At 41.2% G+C, this 18,749-nt stretch overlaps 1 protein-coding gene across 1 annotated transcript in view; it reads right to left on the bottom strand.

Moving 5' to 3' along the window:
- The window catches only part of LOC120053834 (fatty acid 2-hydroxylase-like), a 35,704-nt gene extending 18,687 nt beyond the window's left edge, over positions 1–17,017 (bottom strand). The window contains exon 1 of the mRNA XM_039001097.1: positions 16,660–17,017. Coding sequence (XP_038857025.1) covers positions 16,660–16,941 — 282 coding nt within the window. The 5' untranslated portion in view covers positions 16,942–17,017. The remainder of the gene's footprint in view (positions 1–16,659) is intronic.
- Between the last annotated feature and the right edge of the window lie 1,732 nt (positions 17,018–18,749).

Below are 18,749 nucleotides of genomic sequence, written 5' to 3'. Positions count from 1 at the left end.
TGGCTAAAACCGGCATTTTTACTGAAACGTTGATTAATGTGCACTGTCCCTGTAAAAATTTAATAAACTCAATAAACTCAATACTCCTTCATGGAAAGAGCCGACCACCTCACAAAATAACTTTAATCCGACAAAAAAAAAGAAAAACAGATTAATCTACAGACACGGACGATTTACTTACCATTGAGGTAGAGGCTAGTGCTCTGGCTGGAATCCATGCAACACTGGAAAAGTTTTGTGAGGAGGTAGCAGGGCTGAGGGGGAGTTTGGAGTTCAGCCAGAGTGAAATTCTCACGCTCCAAAGAGAAAACAAGACACTCACAGCCAAGGTAAAAATCCACGATTCCAACATGGATGGTCTACTCAGGGAAAACAGGGTGATGAAGGAGTCGCTACTAGACATACAAAGTCGTAGCATGCGTGAAAATCTCATTTTTTCTGGGATTCCTGAGGACCCATCCAATAATCCAGAGGGCGCGATCAGAGAATTCATGCAATCCGCCTTGAAACTTCCTATAGAGACTGTAAACAAGGTGGCTTTCCACCAACTACACAGACTTGGAGCGACAAGATCTAGGATCCCTGACCGATCATCGCAAAATTTGAATACTACCAACAAAAGGAGCTGATCAAAAGCAGAGGAAGGGAGCTTAAAGGGACCAAATTCGGTCTCAATGACACATTTCCAAGGGAGATAAACGAACGTCGTAAGAGACTGTATCCGGTACAAAGACAACAAAAGGAAGGATGGTAGGCGTGCCTTTATCAATGTGGACAAACTCTTTATAGATGGACAGCTATTCCGAGACAGCTCCATAACACCGTGGCTGTACTAAATTCTACAGGGACTTCAGGTTACGAAAAAAAAGAAGTTATGGGAACTGTAACATTATGAAGTGGATATGAACACACACATACTCAATTACATGCTTGCTTACACATACATACACACACATCTGATCTCGCTCTCCTTTCTATTCTCTTCTCTCCCTCTATTATCGAGAACTGTTTTATAATTTAATGTGTTTATTGTTTGTCTACAAGTTTATATATGTTTACAACAAGCAAGGGGAAGATATCAGAATAGGGGCATTGGGGAATAATAACATATTGTACGGAATACATTTGTACTGTAGTGAAGCCTTCTCTAGAGTAATGCAAGGTCTCTTTCATGATCATGTGAAACGTCAATTGCTATGGAAATGCTGGGATGTTTTTTTCAATTATGTTAAAGGTAATTATGATGCAACTATGATGGTGATACGAGATGGATTACAATTATCATCATGAATATCAAGGCTATATGCACTACATGTTACACAGACACTCAACCATGCAAATTGGCAGAGTTATTATGTATTTGGACATCACAGATTATAGTCTTACTCTTATACAGACATCGTACACACTCTCACTATATCACATCCAATATCATAACACATCAACCTACTCAGATTTGCTACACACATAATATCTTGTCTCAGTTTTCTAACATCTGTAGCATTGGCTCACAGGCAAACAGACAAGGGAATAAAACAAATATTGCTAGAACCTATTTCTTTAATTCTAAATATCAGACATTTGAAAGCTCTAGTTTTGACCTTCATAATACCTCTGATGGCAGTAACTTTACAAGCACTAATCAGAGACCTGGCAGTGTGGTGCCAGGACAACAACAACCTCTCCCTCAACGCCAGTAAGACAAAAAGGAGCTGATCGTGGACTACAGGAAACAAAGTGTCGAGCCCGCCCCCATTCACATTGAAGATACTACAGTATAGCCATGTTATTTTTCTACTCCATATACATACATACATGTTATTTTATTCGTTATTCACTGTGCCAATATTTCAATGTTTTCTTATCTTTAACTCTGCATTGTTGTAAAAGGTCCCGTAAGTAAGCATTTCACTGTTATGCTTCGTAGACAACGTGTAGACTGAGACAAATACAATTTGATTTGACACTTGCAACATGCTGTGTGTGTCATCGCTTGAGGCGACACACCAGCAAAACACATTATTTTGACTCAGTCTACTACACTGAATAGGGGTGTGCCTGTGTATACCCTTACAATGTGAATTATGACACAATGTGTGGAATGCAAGGAATATTGACAAAGACCACATGGTGTATTTAATTATTGCTAGAGTTTGCAAACACTGTATTATACACTTTTCAAACCCCTGGTCACAATACAATTTAGGTTAACGAAATACGTACTCAAAGGTCATGTACCACTGATCACTATTGTTAGTTGGTGTACAATTCCTTACATAGCACATAACCACACCTTCCTGTATTCACAATAGGTAACAAAGTGTAGGCATTGGACAGTAATGAACAAATGAGGCCTAGTTTTGCATTGCCAGACTTCAAACCATATTCTTGTTCAAGAATTAGATGTGCAACCTTTTCTGGTGACCAAACCCATACTACTGTTCTACCTCCATCGCTACTTCTACAGTAGGGGTCTGGGAGTTGTAAGGGTATGTGCTTTATTGTCTTTTGTTGCAGCGGGCTGCCTGGTGTGGAGGCATACAGGCTGGGAGAACTGAACAGTTACATTTTATTCATTTAACCAGACAACAGAGCTTCTTCATACCCAGCCATTAGCCCTACACAGAGAGTAGAGGGCTATCAGACGCTAATAAGGCTCTCAGTGTGTCCTCCATCTAATAGGCTGGAGAGGAGAATTAAGGAATGAGTGACCAAAAACAAAGGGGATGGACAGAGGAGACACTAGCACAGGCTGGTATCATCAGAACAGGGGCAGCAGCGTGTTGGTGGGGCCACAGTGTGTTGGTGGGCCCTGGGTGGATGGGCGTGGGAGAGGAAGGGGGGCACGGTTTTGGGAGGGGAATGCATCGGGGGATACTGACGTCACAGACAGGCAACATGAACAGCTACCCACCCAGCTGGCCAGAGTCACAGCAAGATCATGTGGAGTCTGCAGTTTCCATTCTTTACAGCAGCTAAAGTCAAAGACTTGACTTACAAACCATACTGAAAAAGTCCAAGACAAAACAGGGAACCACTGCCGCTCATATAAGGGCTTTGTACTAGACTAGAAGTAGGCCTACACACACATACAGTTGAAGTCGGAAGTTTACATACACTTAGGTTGGAGTCATTAAAACTAATTTTTCAACCACTCCACAAATGTCTTGTTAACAAACTATGGTTCTGGCAAGTCGGTTTGGACATCTACTTTGTGCATGACACAAGTAAGTTTTCCAACAACTGTTTACAGACAGATTATTTCACTGTATCACAATTCCAGTAGGTCAGAAGTTTACATACACTAAGTTGCCTGTGCCTTTAAACAGCTTGGAAAATTCCAGAAAATTGTCATGGCTTTAAAAACTTCTGATAGGCTAATTGACATCATTTGAGTCATTTGAGTCAAACCTGTGGATGTATTTCAAGGCCTACCTTCAACCTCAGTGCGTCTTTGCTTGACATCATGGGAAAAACAAAAGAAATCAGCCAAGACCTCCACAAGTCTGGTTTATCCTTGGGAGCAATTTCCAAATGCCTGAAGATACCACGTTCATCAGTATAAACACCATGGGACCACGCAGCCGTCATACCGCTCAGGAAGGAGACGCGTTCTGTCTCCTAGAGATGAACGTACTTTGGTGTGAAAAGTGCAAATCAATCCCAGAACAACAGCAAAGGACCTTGCGAATATGCTGGAGGAAACAGGTACAAAAGTATCTATATTCACAGAAAAACGAGTCCTATATCGACATAACCTGAAAGGCCGCTCAGCAAGGAAGAAGCCACTGCTCCAAAACCACCCTAAAAAAGCCAGCCTACGGTTTGCAACTGCACATGGGGACAAAGACTGTACTTTTTGGAGAAATGTCCTCTGGTCTGGTGAAACAAAAATAGAACTGTTTGGCCATAATGACCATCGTTATGTTTGGAGGAAAAGGGGGGATGCTTGCAAGCCAAAGAAAGTGAAGCACAGGGGTGGCAGCATCATGTTGTGGGGGTGCTTTGCTGCAGGAGGGACTGGTACACTTCACAAAATAGATGGCATCATAAGGGAGGAAAATTATGTGGATATACTGAAGCAACATCTCAAGACATCGGTCAGGAAGTTAAAGCTTGGTCGCCAATGGGTCTTCCAAATGGACAATGACCAAAAGCATACTTCCAAAGTTGTGGCAAAATGGCTTAAGGACAACAAAGTCAAGGTACTGGAGTGGCCATCACAAAGCCCTGACCTCAATCCTATAGAACATTTGTGGGCAAAACTGAAAAAGCGTGTGCGAGCAAGGAGGCCTACAAACCTGACTCAGTTACACCAGCTCTGTCAAGAGGAATGGGCCAAAATTCACCCAACTTATTGTGGGAAGCTTGTGGAAGGCTACCTGAAACGTTTGACCCAAGTTAAACAATTTAAAGGCAATGCTACCAAATACTAATTGAGTGTATGTAAACTTCTGACCCACTGGGAATGTTATGAAAGAAATTAAAGCTGAAATTAATCATTCTCTGCTATTATTCTGACATTTCACATTCTTAAAATAAAGTGGTGATCCTAACTGACCTAAAACAGGTAATTTTTACTAGGATTAAATGTCTGGAATTGTGAAAAACTGAGTTTAAATGTATTTGGCTAAGGTGTATGTAAACTTCCAACTTCAACTGTAGCAAACCCACCACATAACAGGCTAGTGCCACTCATATCCAGAGAGCAGTTCTGATAATGAGTGGGATGAGTAACTGGCAAAAAAAGAGTAATCAGGACGAGGGTTGCACATTTTGGGGAATATTCAGGAGGTGGAAACTTTCCGTGGGAATTAAATGGGACTATATGGGAATTAACGGGAAAATATGCAAATTAATATTATACCATTTAAATGTAGATGTTTTTTTTTACATTGGATATATTTACCATATCATATGGAGACAGAAACATAAACCTTTCTTACAAGTAGACATCATTTCAAATTATTAAATAAAAAAACAATTTAGTTGACTCTTCACATGGGATGATTTCACTGAACAACAAAAGAAAGGCAATATTGAATGATCCATCGCATCTCCCAAAAACATTTTCAACATACATCTGTAAAATGATAGTATAGAAACTACAGCTTTGGTTGTCTTCCTCTCAGGCTTCCATGTCTTCTCCCTGGACCTCCTCAATGTCCACCTCTTGAAAATCAGACTCTGTGGCCTCATCTTCACTGTCATTTTCCAACCTTGTTGAGGATGGCTCCTTGTCAGACTCATAAAGACTCAAATTTGCCCGGATGACTACCAATTTTTCAACCCTTGTATTGGTCAGCCTGTTGCGTGCTTTGGTGTGTGTGTTCCCAAACAAGGACCAGTGGCGCTCTGAGGCGGCTGATGTTGGTGGGACTTGGAGGATGATGAAGGCAACAGGGGAAAGAGCCTCAGATCCACAAAGTCCCTTCCACCAGGTGGCTGATGAGATATTTTGGCACGACTGCCATATTACATCTCCATCCCAAAGCCCTTGCTTGGAAGTGTACTTCGCCAGACTGCCAAGAACCTTGCCCTCATCCAGGCCAAGGGGGCGAGAAACGGTAGTGATGACACCATAGGCCTTGTTGATCTCTGCACCATACAGGATGTTCTTGCCAGCATACTTGGGGTCCAACATGTAAGCTGTGGCGTGTATGAGCTTCAGGCAGAAGTCTTCATGCTTTTTGATGCATTTCAGGACTGCAGTATCCTCTGCTTGGAGCAACAGTGAAGTGGGCAATGCAGTATAGATGTCTTCTCTTACATCTGCAAGCAGAGTCTGAACATCAGACAGGATTACATTTGATTCCTTAATCCATGCAATGGCTACTGCTATAGGTTTCAGGCTGCTTACCACTCCCTCCCAAAATACGTCATCCAGGAGGATCTTCTTGATGGGGCTGTCCATATCAGCAGACTGATATGGCCATTTCTTGGAGAGACTCCTTCCCCTCCAGGAGACTGTCAAACATGATGACAACACCAACCCAATGGGTGTTGCTGGGCAGCTTCAATGTGGTGGTCTTATTTTTCTCACTTTGCTTGGTGAGGTAGATTGCCGCTATAACTTGATGACCCTTCACATACCTAACAATTTCCTTGGCTTTCTTGTAGAGTGTATCCATTGTTTTCAGTGAAACGATGTCCTTGAGGAGCAGATTCAATGCATGAGCTGCACAGCCAATGGGTGTAATGTGAGGGTAGGACTCCTCCACTTTAGACCAAGCAGCCTTCATGTTCGCAGCATTGTCTGTCACCAGTGCAAATACCTTCTGTGGTCCAAGGTCATTGATGACCGTCTTCAGCTCATCTGCAATGTAGAGACCGGTGTGTCTGTTGTCCCTGCTCTTGTAGAATACTGGTTGAGGGGCGGAGATGATGTAGTTAATTATTCCTTGCCCACAAACATTCGACCACCAATCAGAGATGATTGCAACAGTTTCTCTATGATTTGCTTGACCTTCACTTTAACTCTGTTGAACTCTGCATCCAGCAAATTAGTAGATAAAGCATGTCTGGTTGGGGGGGTGTATGCTGGGCGAAGAACATTCAGAAATCTCTTCCAATACACATTGCCTGTGAGCATCAGAGGTGAACCAGTTGCATACACAGATCGAGCAAAACATTAATCAGCATTTCTCTATGTTCCTCCATTGAGTCAAAAAAACTTCTGATTCCAGGAGGACCATGAGCTGTTGCTATCAATAAGGTGTCTGCTTCATCATTTTCACCTCTAATAGAAGTAGAGGAACTTTTGTCAGAGGTTGCTTGTTGTGAGCGCTGAGGGAACTTTATGCACTTGGCCAGATGATTCTGCATCTTTGTTGCATTCTTCACATATGATGTGGCACGGTATTTGCAAATGTACACAGCTTTTCCTTCTACATTAGCTGCAGTGAAATGTCTCCCCACGTCAGATAGTGTAGATGACATTTTCCTGTAAAGATTAGAAAATTAGTAAAAACAAAAATAATACAATTCCATGTACAGATAAATATTTAAGCAGTTAGATTAAAACAACTCCTTTGTAAGATAAATGTTTTAAAATGAAACATGTATGGAAACAGGTGAATTAACACTCCTCAGTTAGCAGTCTCAAGCAAGCTAAAACCCACATGGTATCAAAAACTAACTAGCAGAAATTGTTAACAAGTTAGAATTGATTTAAAAACCACACTTTGCTGTAGGCTACTATTTAACAAAAAAAATTATGTCATAAAATATATTCACCCCACCCAGTATTGTAATTAAAACTTACCAGAAAGCATGTAGTCCTTGGCTCAGACAGTGTAGTAGTGTGGGCTCAATAGCATCTCAGTGTGCAAGATCTTGAAAATCAGCTGTACATGTGATGGAAGAATGCACTGTGCATGCAGAAGGTTGCAATTCCATTGAATTGGGGATAGTTTAACCAAAATATGTCACAAGACCTAGAATTGCCTTGTGTATCCCACAAATAAGCTTCACTGTTATAAGCTAACTTTGATGAATTTAAGCAAAATTCCCCAAAGACCCGGGCTTAACTTCCCATGGAAAATGTCCTGAAAAATTTCGGAAATTTACCGGAAGGTTTCAGACCCTTTGCAAGCCAAATCAGGACACAATCTCAACTATCACACGAACAGACTAACAGTTATGCTAAGTCCAGGCTGTTGTGAAAGATTATGGATGGATAGCTTGTTATATAAAGGAGCAATGAGAGAAAGCAGGGAGTTTCTTTTGAACCGTATCGAGCAGATTATTCAAGTGTTTGCCAACAGTGGCTGGGTTGGGCTGTTTGAACCTGTATCCACATTGGAAATGACTAAAGTTCACACTATTGGAGTCCTTGAGCTGAGCAGTTTGTTAACAAGAGGAGACAAGACACATTCAGTATTACTCAAATACATGTGTACTCGAAAAAGATCATAAACATCTACCTCAAGATATTAATCACATCTAAGCATATCTGAGGAGCAATGAGGGCCCAGTCAAAGCCTCTATTAAGCATATCATTATATCACATTAAAAAAGGAGTCCCCCAGACTACATCAATCGTTCCATCCCTGGTCACTGCGACAAGGTCATGTGACTCATCTTGGTTAATTGTTAACCCTCACTATTATATATGTGCCAGGGTAAACAGTCAGACGACTACATAGTTGAGAGAGATAAGCCACACACAGCCTTAATTGAGTGTTAACTAAAACATTATACATCTCATTCAGTGGAGGCTCCTTAGAGGTGGTCCATCCTACTCAAGGAATTTCAGAATTGTTTTAATAATCATTTTTAGATGAAACTATGCTAAATATATTCGTCACCAAATTACTGATTAATTATAACATACTGATTTGCAATGAAGGTCTAGAGCACTCTCTAGGGTAGCACCATGGTGTAGCCGGAGGAAAGCTATTTTCCGACCTCCTCTGGGTACATTGACTTCAATACAAAACCTAGGAGGCTCATGGTTCTCAACCCCTTCCATAGGCTTACACAGTAATTATGATGACTTCCGGAAGATGTCGTCCAACCCAAGATGCAATCAAAGGATCAGCGAATGAATCTAGTACTGAAAGCATAAGCTACAGCTAACTGGCACTGGAGTGCTTAAACTGTGGTCATTAGTTGACTCAAAAAGAGAAAGAAAGAATAGTTGAACAGTTCAATTAATTTCTTTAAAAATATTTATTTTTCATTTTATTTTTTTCTTCCACTTACTTAGCTAGCTAATGCAGCTAATTTAGCCTAAACAACAACCTGACTCAAACAGAGAGGATGCTATTTATGTTAGTTAGCTAGCTAAGGCTATCCAACACCGCAACTCTTCCAACTCAAGGTAAGCTTTCGGTTTTATTAATTTATTGCCACCAGGGCCCGTCGGTGTAACTGCTAGCTATACACTGTACTGCATGATTGTACACATGGATTGGTTTGTGGGTTTACTAACACGTTAGTTCTAGTAGCTATGTTGACTATGACGTTAGCTAATATGGTGACAATGATGTAGGTTGTGTAGCGGTTAGCAGTGATGGTATGAACGTTTGGCTTGGAGTTTTTTCCCCGCCTGTTCACAAACAGCTGTTGTGTGGTGCACTGAAGTCCACAAGTAAAGGGAAAAGGTGAGAGGAGGAGAGTGTGTTGATGTCAGAAGGAATTAGACAACGAACAAAGTGACGATGCTGTATGTGCCTGCTATGAAAGTCAACTGTGTGTGAAGGTGATCAGGAGTGTATTCATTCGGCCGATTCTGTTGCAAAATGAGAATCGTAATGAAACGGGATGGACCAACCTGAATTTGTCCAATGGAAACTCTAGATTTAGTTGCAAAACAGAACATTTTGCAACTGTTTGGATTAATGATTACACCCCAGATCAGCTAGATGCAAGCAAGAGTTTACAAGGCGGTATTGAATGTCTCACTGTCTGTCACCTTGATTACTCCAATTTGTCTCTCAACCTGTGCACCGACGTTATAAACTTTAATTTCTAGGCTAGGTTGTAAAATGGCACCAACCGCCACTGACCTCATTGTCAGATAAGTCTCATTCACATCAGTTGAAATGGCTCTGTTGAAATGTGTATGAGCAGGCTCTCTCTCGCTTTCTCAACCCTGAGCCTATTGGGTATGAAACTACCACCTTGTCACGTCTCAGCTGCAAGTTGCTAATTGCAGCAAGTGGGTAACGAAGTAATGAAGGTTGACTTAATTACTCAATTAAGGTAACTTGCGGCACATGCATTCAAGTCACAACAGTCACCTTGCACAAATGTCACCTCAGCTGTTTATTAAAGTGTAAAAAGGGTGTTTCAAATTGTAGGAATTTGTCTGCCATATAACAAACCTGCATGAATGAATCCATTTAGGGGAGTAAGGTGTCTTTATAAAAGTGTGACTTTTCCCTGTGGAAGATATTGTGGAGAGAAACAGTAACAGGGTATGGTGGTGTGTGATCCCTCTCCCTCTCCTCAAACACACAGAGGTTTAAGTTAGGATAGCAGGATAACTCAGCTCCTCTCACTAACAAAACCAGTCAAACCTGACGGGCAAGAAATCAAGATAACTTATTCACAAACGCACGCACACAAATGATCTTTCTTTCAGTTGGGTGGATAGGGATGGTACTACAAGCAGAGAGAGAAACTGTAGCTGGAGACGTTTGGGACTTAGTGTCATGTTACTACATGCACAGTTAGACAAGACACTGCCATTATTTCCCCACAATATCCCAGAAGAGCCCTTATAGATTTCAAACACGATATGGACATCCAGTGAGTTGAGCTAGATTCAGTCTGAGCAGCAGGCTACAACTGAAAATCTCTTGCGGTGGAAACTGGGAAGACTTCAGTATGCAGATTCATATTTAGCAGGTAGAAAATTCAAAGCTCACAGATTGGGAAAGACAGGTGTAAGGGTATCTCCACATATACCAACATGGTCTCAGCATTTCGTATTATTCTGTACGTAAATCCGAGACACTCCATTTAGTATGATATGTTACATTTTGTATGGTATGTATTAATTTGTGGATGTCAATCATTAAATTTGTATGTTACTAATTACAATTTGTATGATATGTTACAGATTACAATTAAGGTTAGCTAGGTGGCTAGGTTTCTAACATTAGCCATCTGGCTAACATTAGCTAGGCTTGGGGTAGGAGTTAGGTTAAAGGGTAATAAGTTGTTGCCAAAATGCTAATTATAAAAAATTATAAAGTTGTCCGTGATGAGATTCAAACACGCAACCTTTCGGTTGCTAGACGTTCACGTTATACGTCTACCCCTCCACACCAACCAACCACCCTCCCTTCATTTTTGCTTTAAGTAAGCATACCAAACATAATTTATCATACAAAATTTCAGTGTCCCGGGTTTAAGTTTACTATGTTACGTCTAATCTGTGACCAGTCTGCATATACAGTTTAGCACACATGATCATAAATGACCAGGACAATGCTGACATGGGCCTTTGCAGACCTAAATAACACTAATATCAGGAAGTAGGCATAGAAAGATGATTTTATATGTTCTACGTGCTTTTAGCTAGTCTCTTAATCACTGATACAATAGGTTTGAGGAAGAAGGCTCCCCCCACTGGGCAAAAACTGGTCATTCCAACAAAAAAAATTAATGTGATTTGTTTAACACTTTTTCAGTTACTACATGATTCCATGCGTGTTATTTCATAGTTTTGATGTCTTAACTATTAATTCTACAATGTAGAAATTAGTTTTTAAAAAATAAAGAAAAACCATTGAATGAGTAGGTTTGTCCAAACTTTTCACTTTTTTATTTTATTTCACCTTTATTTAACCAGGTAGGCTAGTTGAGAACAAGTTCTCATTTACAACTGCGACCTGGCCAAGATACTGGTACTGTATATTTATTATTTTCATGAGTAAGACACGTGGTTTTGGACACTTGTGAAGTTACACATGTACATTTTAGATGTGGTCACCCTAATTCCACCAGTGAAAACATTGCTACAGCAACATGCTAACACCATCTTTTCACATGTGAGGAGAAAAACATTATTTCAACCCCACATGTGAATCTCCAATTCCACATGTGAAAGTGAGATTTTCACAGTTGGAGTTCTTACATCTGAACCTGCAAATTAGATTTTCACATGTGTACTTGCAATTCCACTTGTGAATGTTTTTTACATTTGAAACTGAATATCAGATTTTCACAAGAGAAAGTTAACATGTGAAACAGAAGCCTGTCAATTGAAACTGAACCCGATGGTTTGAATTGAAGTGAGAAAATAAGACTTTCACAGTGAGATGAACATGGTTGAAATGACATACTAAGGCATAACTAATGACTAGCACGAGGGAACAGTTCAAAGTGTTTAACTGTGGTTAAAGCCCCCATGCAGTTATTTATTCCTTTTTTTTATCATCACTGTATGTCTCATAAATCACTGTGTTTGTTTAATGAAAATAACTAAAAAGTGTATTGTTTTATCATTTATTTCCCTGACCCTCCTTTGAGCATTTCAAGGGCCAATCTGACCATGTAGGCATTAGGAAACAAATTTGAAGATATTTACATACACCGCCCTGATTGCCTGATAGGATAGTCGAGAGCCCACCCCTTAGACCAATGACTGTTAATCTGGGTATTATAAATCACATCACATTGTGACATCATGATGTGGGCTGAATGTTCCATCCCACCTGAACAGGCTGAAATTCAAGGCATTTTTTTCAAACAGTTCTTACACACAAAAAAAATTATAATCTACATTTCAGAGTGTTATTTCAACCTCATAGTTTGGAAATATCAAAAAACAGGAAAATTAAGTGTTTAATTGCACTGCCCCTTTAACTGGATCAACACAGTGACACCGTGTTCAACTGTGGTTAACAGGATCAAGGCCTACTGTAAATTGCTGTCTGGACACAGATATGCCAAACAGTCAATAAGCGCCGCCTTAAAGGCAGACGAAAATAGAGCCCAGTGTGTAACTGTGGTTAACAGGATCAAGACAGTGGCAGTGTTCAACTTTAGTTCACAGGTTCAAGACAGTGACACAGTGTTTAGCTGTGGTAAACGGGATCAAGACAGTGACACAGTGTTTAGCTGTGGTAAACGGGATCAAGACAGTGACACAGTGTTTAACTGTGGTAAACGGGATCAAGACAGTGACACAGTGTTTAACTGTGGTAAACGGGATCAAGACAGTGACACAGTGTTTAACTGTGGTAAACGGGATCAAGACAGTGACAAAACCACATGCCTCCCCTTGCCCACACTAGGTACTGGAGGAGAGATAATCTGTTTTATCCGATCTTCATTTTCTGGAAGACATTGATTTCAACTCCCTCTCCAACTAAACCTGCATGTCGCCTACCACCATTAGAGTGATGGAAAGTTTCTCCCAAATTCGCTGACTGTTATGGGTCATACAGTACTCTGCTTGCATAGTGGGTCAGACAGACAGGAATGACCAGTTTTAAAATACAAACACAGTGAGATTCTGACAAAAGCTTTGTTGCAAGTCATACACACACACACACACCATCTTTCGCTCTTTTGATTATGTTGTCATGGTAACATGCCTGAATTTAAACAAGTTCCACTCTTCGGCTGGGAGTCTTTTTCTACTTTGACAACGCTCTTTAAAATGCCATCACCTCCGCACTGATAACTTTGGCTTAAATAAACTCAGCAAAAAAAAGAAACGTCCTCACTGTCAACTGCGTTTATTTTCAGCAAACTTAACGTGTAAATATTTATGAACATAACAAGATTCAACAACTGAGACAAACTGAACAAGTTCCACAGACATGTGGCAAACAGAAATTGAATGTGTCCCTGAACAAAGGGGGCAGGGGGGGGGGGTCAAAATCAAAAGTAACAGTCAGTATCTGGTTTGGCCACAAGCTGCATTAAGTACTGCAATGCATCTCTTCCTCGTGGACTGCCCCAGATTTGCCAGTTCTTGCTGTGAGATGTTATCCCACTCTTCCACTAAGGCACCTGCAAGTTCCCGGACATTTCTGGGGGGGGAATGGCCCTAGCCCTCACCCTCCGATCCAACAGGTCCCAGACGTGCTCAATGGGATTGAGAGCCGGGCTCTTCACTTGCCATGGCAGAACACTGACATTCCTGTCTTGCAGGAACTCACGCACAGAATGAGCAGTATGGCTGGTGGCATTGTCATGCTGGAGGGTCATGTCAGGATGAGCCTGCAGGAAGGGTACCACATGAGGGAGGAGGATGTCTTCCCTGTAACGCACAGCGTTGAGATTGCCTGCAATGACAAGCTCAGTCCGTTGATGCTGTGACACACCACCCCAGACCATGACGGAACCTCCACCACTAAATCGGTCCCGCTCCAGAGTACAGGCCTCAGTGTAACGCTCATTCCTTCGACGATAAACGCGAATCCGACCATGACCCCTGGTGAGACAAAACCGCGACTCGTCAGTGAAGAGCACTTTTTGCCAGTCCTGTCTGGTCCAGTGACGGTGGGTTTGTGCCCATAGGTGACATTGGGCACAGCCTCTCTCAGCCTATTGCGGACAGTCTGAGCACTGATGGAGGGATTGTGCATTCCTGGTGTAACTCAGGCAGTTGTTGTTGCCATCCTGTACCTGTCCCGCAGGTGTGATGTTCGGATGTACCGATCCTGTGCAGGTGTTGTTACACGTGGTCTGCCACTGCGAGGACGATCAGCTGTCCATCCTGTCTTAGGTGTCTCACAGTACGGACATTGCAATTTATAACCCTGGCCACATCTGCAGTCCTCATGCCTCCTTGCAGCATGCCTAAGGCACGTTCACGCAGATGAGCAGGGACCCTGGGCATCTTTCTTTTGGTGTTTTTCAGAGTCAGTAGAAAGTTTTCATAACTGTGACCTTAATTTCCTACCGTCTGTAAGCTGTTAGTGTCTTAACGACCGTTCCACAGGTGCATGTTCATTAATTGTTTATGGTTCATTGAACAAGCATGGGAAACAGTGTTTAAACCCTTTACAATGAAGATGTGTGAAGTTATTTGGATTTTTACAAATTACCTTTGAAAGACTGGAGCCTGAAAAAGGCCGTTTCTTTTTTTTCTGAGTTTAGTTCAGTGTTGTACACCAGTGGAGGCGGGTGGGAGGAGCTATAGGAGGACGGGCTCATTGTAATGGCTGGAATGGAATAAAAGGAAAGAACTCAAACATGTGGTTTCCAAATGTTTGATACCGTTCCAATAATTCCATTCCAACCATTACCTCCAGCCCGTCCTATAGCTCCGCCCACCAGCCTCCATTTTTGTAAACTCATAAGAAACACTGGCTGTATGCAGTCTAGAAACACTAAGATACAACATCAATCCTTATGGGTCCTGGTCAAAAGTAGTGCATTATATAGGGAATAGGGTGCCATTTACTTCAACAAAGTAGTGAATTATATAGGGAATAGAGAGCCATTTGGCTACTTCTCCATCAGATCAGACCTAGGACATGAAAGCATTGATCGTTCCAAATGAATGTTTTAATAGGACTGTGTCTGTTATGATAGGAACAAATATCTGTTATACGGTGGGTAATGAAAGTAACCACCACCTTTCAAAATGTTCACCTTTTGTTGCCTTACAGCCTGAAATGAAAACTAAAATCAGACTTTATTTACACACATTAACCCACAATAGCCAGGTGAAAAGAATGTAATCTAAAAAAAACTCGAATTAAAGTAAAACACCCTATTTGGATAAGTGAACACCCCACCTTGCAATTGCAAACTTGCTGAGGTATAACGATATGTCTGGCGAAAACCCAATAAATCTTTCCACCCAAAGAACACCATGCCTACAGTAAAGCACAGCGGTGGCAGCATCCTGTTGTGGGGGTGTTTCTCTTCAGGAGGGACTGGAGCACTTGTCAGGATAGAAGAGAAAATGGACAGCGCAAAATGCAGACAGATTCTTGAGGAGAACCTGCATCCCTGCCAGGAAGTTGAAAATGGGAAGATAGTTCACGTTTCAACATGACAATGACCCAAAGCAACTGTACAGTGGCTGAAGGACAAGAAGGTGAATGTCCTAGTCAGAGCCCAAACTAAATCCCATCAAGAATCTGTGGAATGACTTGAAGAGTGCAGTCCATGAGCGGTCACCGTGCAATTTGACTGAGCTTGAACAATTCTGCAAGGAAGAATGCCCAGATATTGCACAGTCTGGGTGTGCAAAGTTAGTAGAGACGTATTCAAAGAGACTCATTGCTATAATTCAAGCAAAAGGTGGTTCCACCAAGGTTTAACTCAGGGGGGTGTTCATTTATCCAAGTAGGGTATTTTAATGTTTGAATTATAAATCATTTGAGGGTTTTTTTCTCACTTGGATATTGTGGCTTACTGTTTTGTAAATAAAGCTGGGGGGAAAAAGTGGCATTTTGTGTTTTCATTTGAGGCTGTAAGGCAACAAAATGTGAACATTTTGAATGGGGTTGGTGACTTTCTATACCCACTGTATGTGTGTACACACAGTAAATTCCTTCACATTCTTAACACAAAAATATTGTTGTGCCATCATGTCCTAATGCCTCCACATTAGAGAGTATGATGAATGACAGACTTAGCCTCTCCTCTATTTATTCAGGTTCAATGGGCAGCCAATAGAAAGCAATTGCGGCCTGCAGAGCAAGGCAGGCAATTTTATCCTTCAAGAAACACCCAAGTATCCCAAGTTGCACCTGCCAAGAGTGAGACAAGTGGAGCCACACAGAGCTAGCATATTCCTCATAGAAGAAAACTAGGAGGAATTAAAGAAATGCAATAGGCCAACCATCAAGAGATAATACAAAAAAAGTATATATTTGTAACTCAGGAAATTATTAACTTATTTTTGTGAAAATCCACTCCTATAAAATACTATCTTTACTCATCTAATGTACTGTGCGTTGGATCAACATTAATGTTTCCAAAACACATGCATGTGGTTTACAGATAGGGGAAATGAGAGACTGATAGATGCAAATAGGAAATGCGTCTCAAAGCAGATGTGAATATCACACCTGCATGTGCAGCAAGTTCCGTTTTACCATGAGAAAATGAAACATATCCTACTTTACTGTAGTCTACTTTCAGTAACAGACAAGAAACTATGTTCAGGTTAAAAGTATCTGAGATATACTTGTTATTCTCTTTGAAGGCTCTTTATTGGCATATAGGCTGCACCTGTATTTCATCGGCACTACCGTCTGTGTCCAGCTCTCCGATGTAGTACTGTTCCATCCACCGACTTGCGTTCTCCGAGTGCCGGTGTGGGGGCCCCTCCATCTCCGTCCTGATATCATTCCCTGACCGGCTTAATATCAGAGCCTCTCCACCCGGGTGAATACGAAGGAATCCCGTCACATCATAAATTCTCGTCCCCGTTAATACCCAACATGAGTTTTTAGTGGAATGATTGGCTACCTCCTTCTCAGAGAAAAACCGAGGTGATTCCGATGGAGACATTTCGATGTTGAAGTATGCACAAAAAAATAACTAAAGGAGTGGGTACAAGCCACCTTGGCATGCCGACTGACCGCGTACTGACTTCTAGCTCGTCTCAGCACTGACTGATTTTACCCGATCAACTAATTTACATATCATGAATTATTCATTGCTCAAGACTGCTCTAAGCTCAGCATTTCATCTACCTGTTGCGCGCTAGCTTTTTACCTCCAATGTTTACAGCTATAATATAATTATTCCAACGTTAATTAGGGGTTGAAGCCAGCGTAGCTGGGTGAAACGCTATTGTATTTGTTGGCGTTCATTATTAGGGGTTCAAGCAGAAAATCTGGTGAAACCATATTGCATTTGTTGGCGTTCATTATTATACATCTTCTTCTGCCAAAGAAAACTGACATGAACATTCCCGTAAAATAATTTCTATGATGATGCAAAATCGCATGATGGTAAAGGGCCATTGGCCATATCCGCTCATGCAATGCCATGCCAATTGGCTGTATGGTGGCGCTATAACAAGCAATTGAAAATGCAAACTTTGAAAGGTCACGTCCCACCCGGTGTGACATATATAGTCCATAAATTCGGCACTTCTCCTCCGCAAGGAAATAATTTGCCTCAAGGACCTATAAGGTCTGCCATGATGGATTTTCCACGATTTTGAATTTTGTGAAAACCACATAAAATGCTACTCCTCTAGCACCGATCTGCAAGAAACTTCATATGTGGCATCTATGGACCAAACTCTCTCAATGCATTTTCCAGACTATTACCTCGAACAACATGGCCGCTACTGACCAATAAAAATGAACGTGGGCGTGGTCTGACACATAAGCGCATATAAATCATACATGAATATTCATATTGTAACAAAACTGGTTATATCCAAATGCTGTCAAGACTCAACAAATGCAAGCACATTCAGATCAACCACACGATGGCGCTATAATGGGCACATATTTATATATCTTGATCGGTTTGACTCAAAATGCTGGAATTTGTCACACATGCTCAGAGATATGAGTAGTATGCTTAAGTTTGGCCGCATGGTGGCACTGTTGGGCAGAAAAAAACATGAATGCAAGCACATTGGCTCATAGCGGCCAGTATGTTCGAGTTATGGTAAATGGTGTAAATTTTTCTACATTTAAAAAAAACATCTTCTCAGAAACCACTAAACCGATCTCTCCAAAACTTGTAGTACAGTATAAATTGCAAGATCTTTAACTGCATTGTAAATTAAGTTGATATCTTTAACGTTATGGCCCATGTGAGCAATTGAAGTTGAGTAAGTTTGGGCCTGACAATTCAAGTCATTCTTGGAGGGCAGTGGTGTAGTGGAGGGTATGTGCAGGTATGTGGCCCTTATACCCACTTATACTGAAAAAATACAAATATAACACGTAAAGTGTTGGTCCCATGTTTCAGGAGCTGAAATAAAAGATCCCAGAAATGTTCCATTCACACAAAAAGCTTATTTCTCAAATGTTGTGCACAAATTTGTTTAAATCCCTGTTCATGAACATTTCTCATTTGCCAAGATAATCCATCCACCTGACAGGTGTGGCATATCAAGAAACTGATTAAACAGCATGATCATTACACAGGTGCACCTTGTGCTGGGGACAACAAAAGGCCACTCTAAAATGTGCAGTTTTTTCACACAACACAAAGCCACAGATGTCTCAGATTTTGAGGGATTGTGCAATTGGCATGCTGACTGAAGGAATGTACACCAGAGCTGTTGCCAGAGAATTGAATGTTAATTTCTATACCATAAGCCAGCCCCGGACCTTCACTCCCGACTTCTT

Source organism: Salvelinus namaycush, chromosome 9, assembly GCF_016432855.1.
Source record: "Salvelinus namaycush isolate Seneca chromosome 9, SaNama_1.0, whole genome shotgun sequence".
In the NCBI taxonomy this organism is placed as follows: Eukaryota; Metazoa; Chordata; class Actinopteri; order Salmoniformes; family Salmonidae; genus Salvelinus; species Salvelinus namaycush.
The sequence above is the reverse complement of the archived record's forward strand: the minus strand, read 5'-3'. Positions and strand labels throughout refer to the sequence as shown.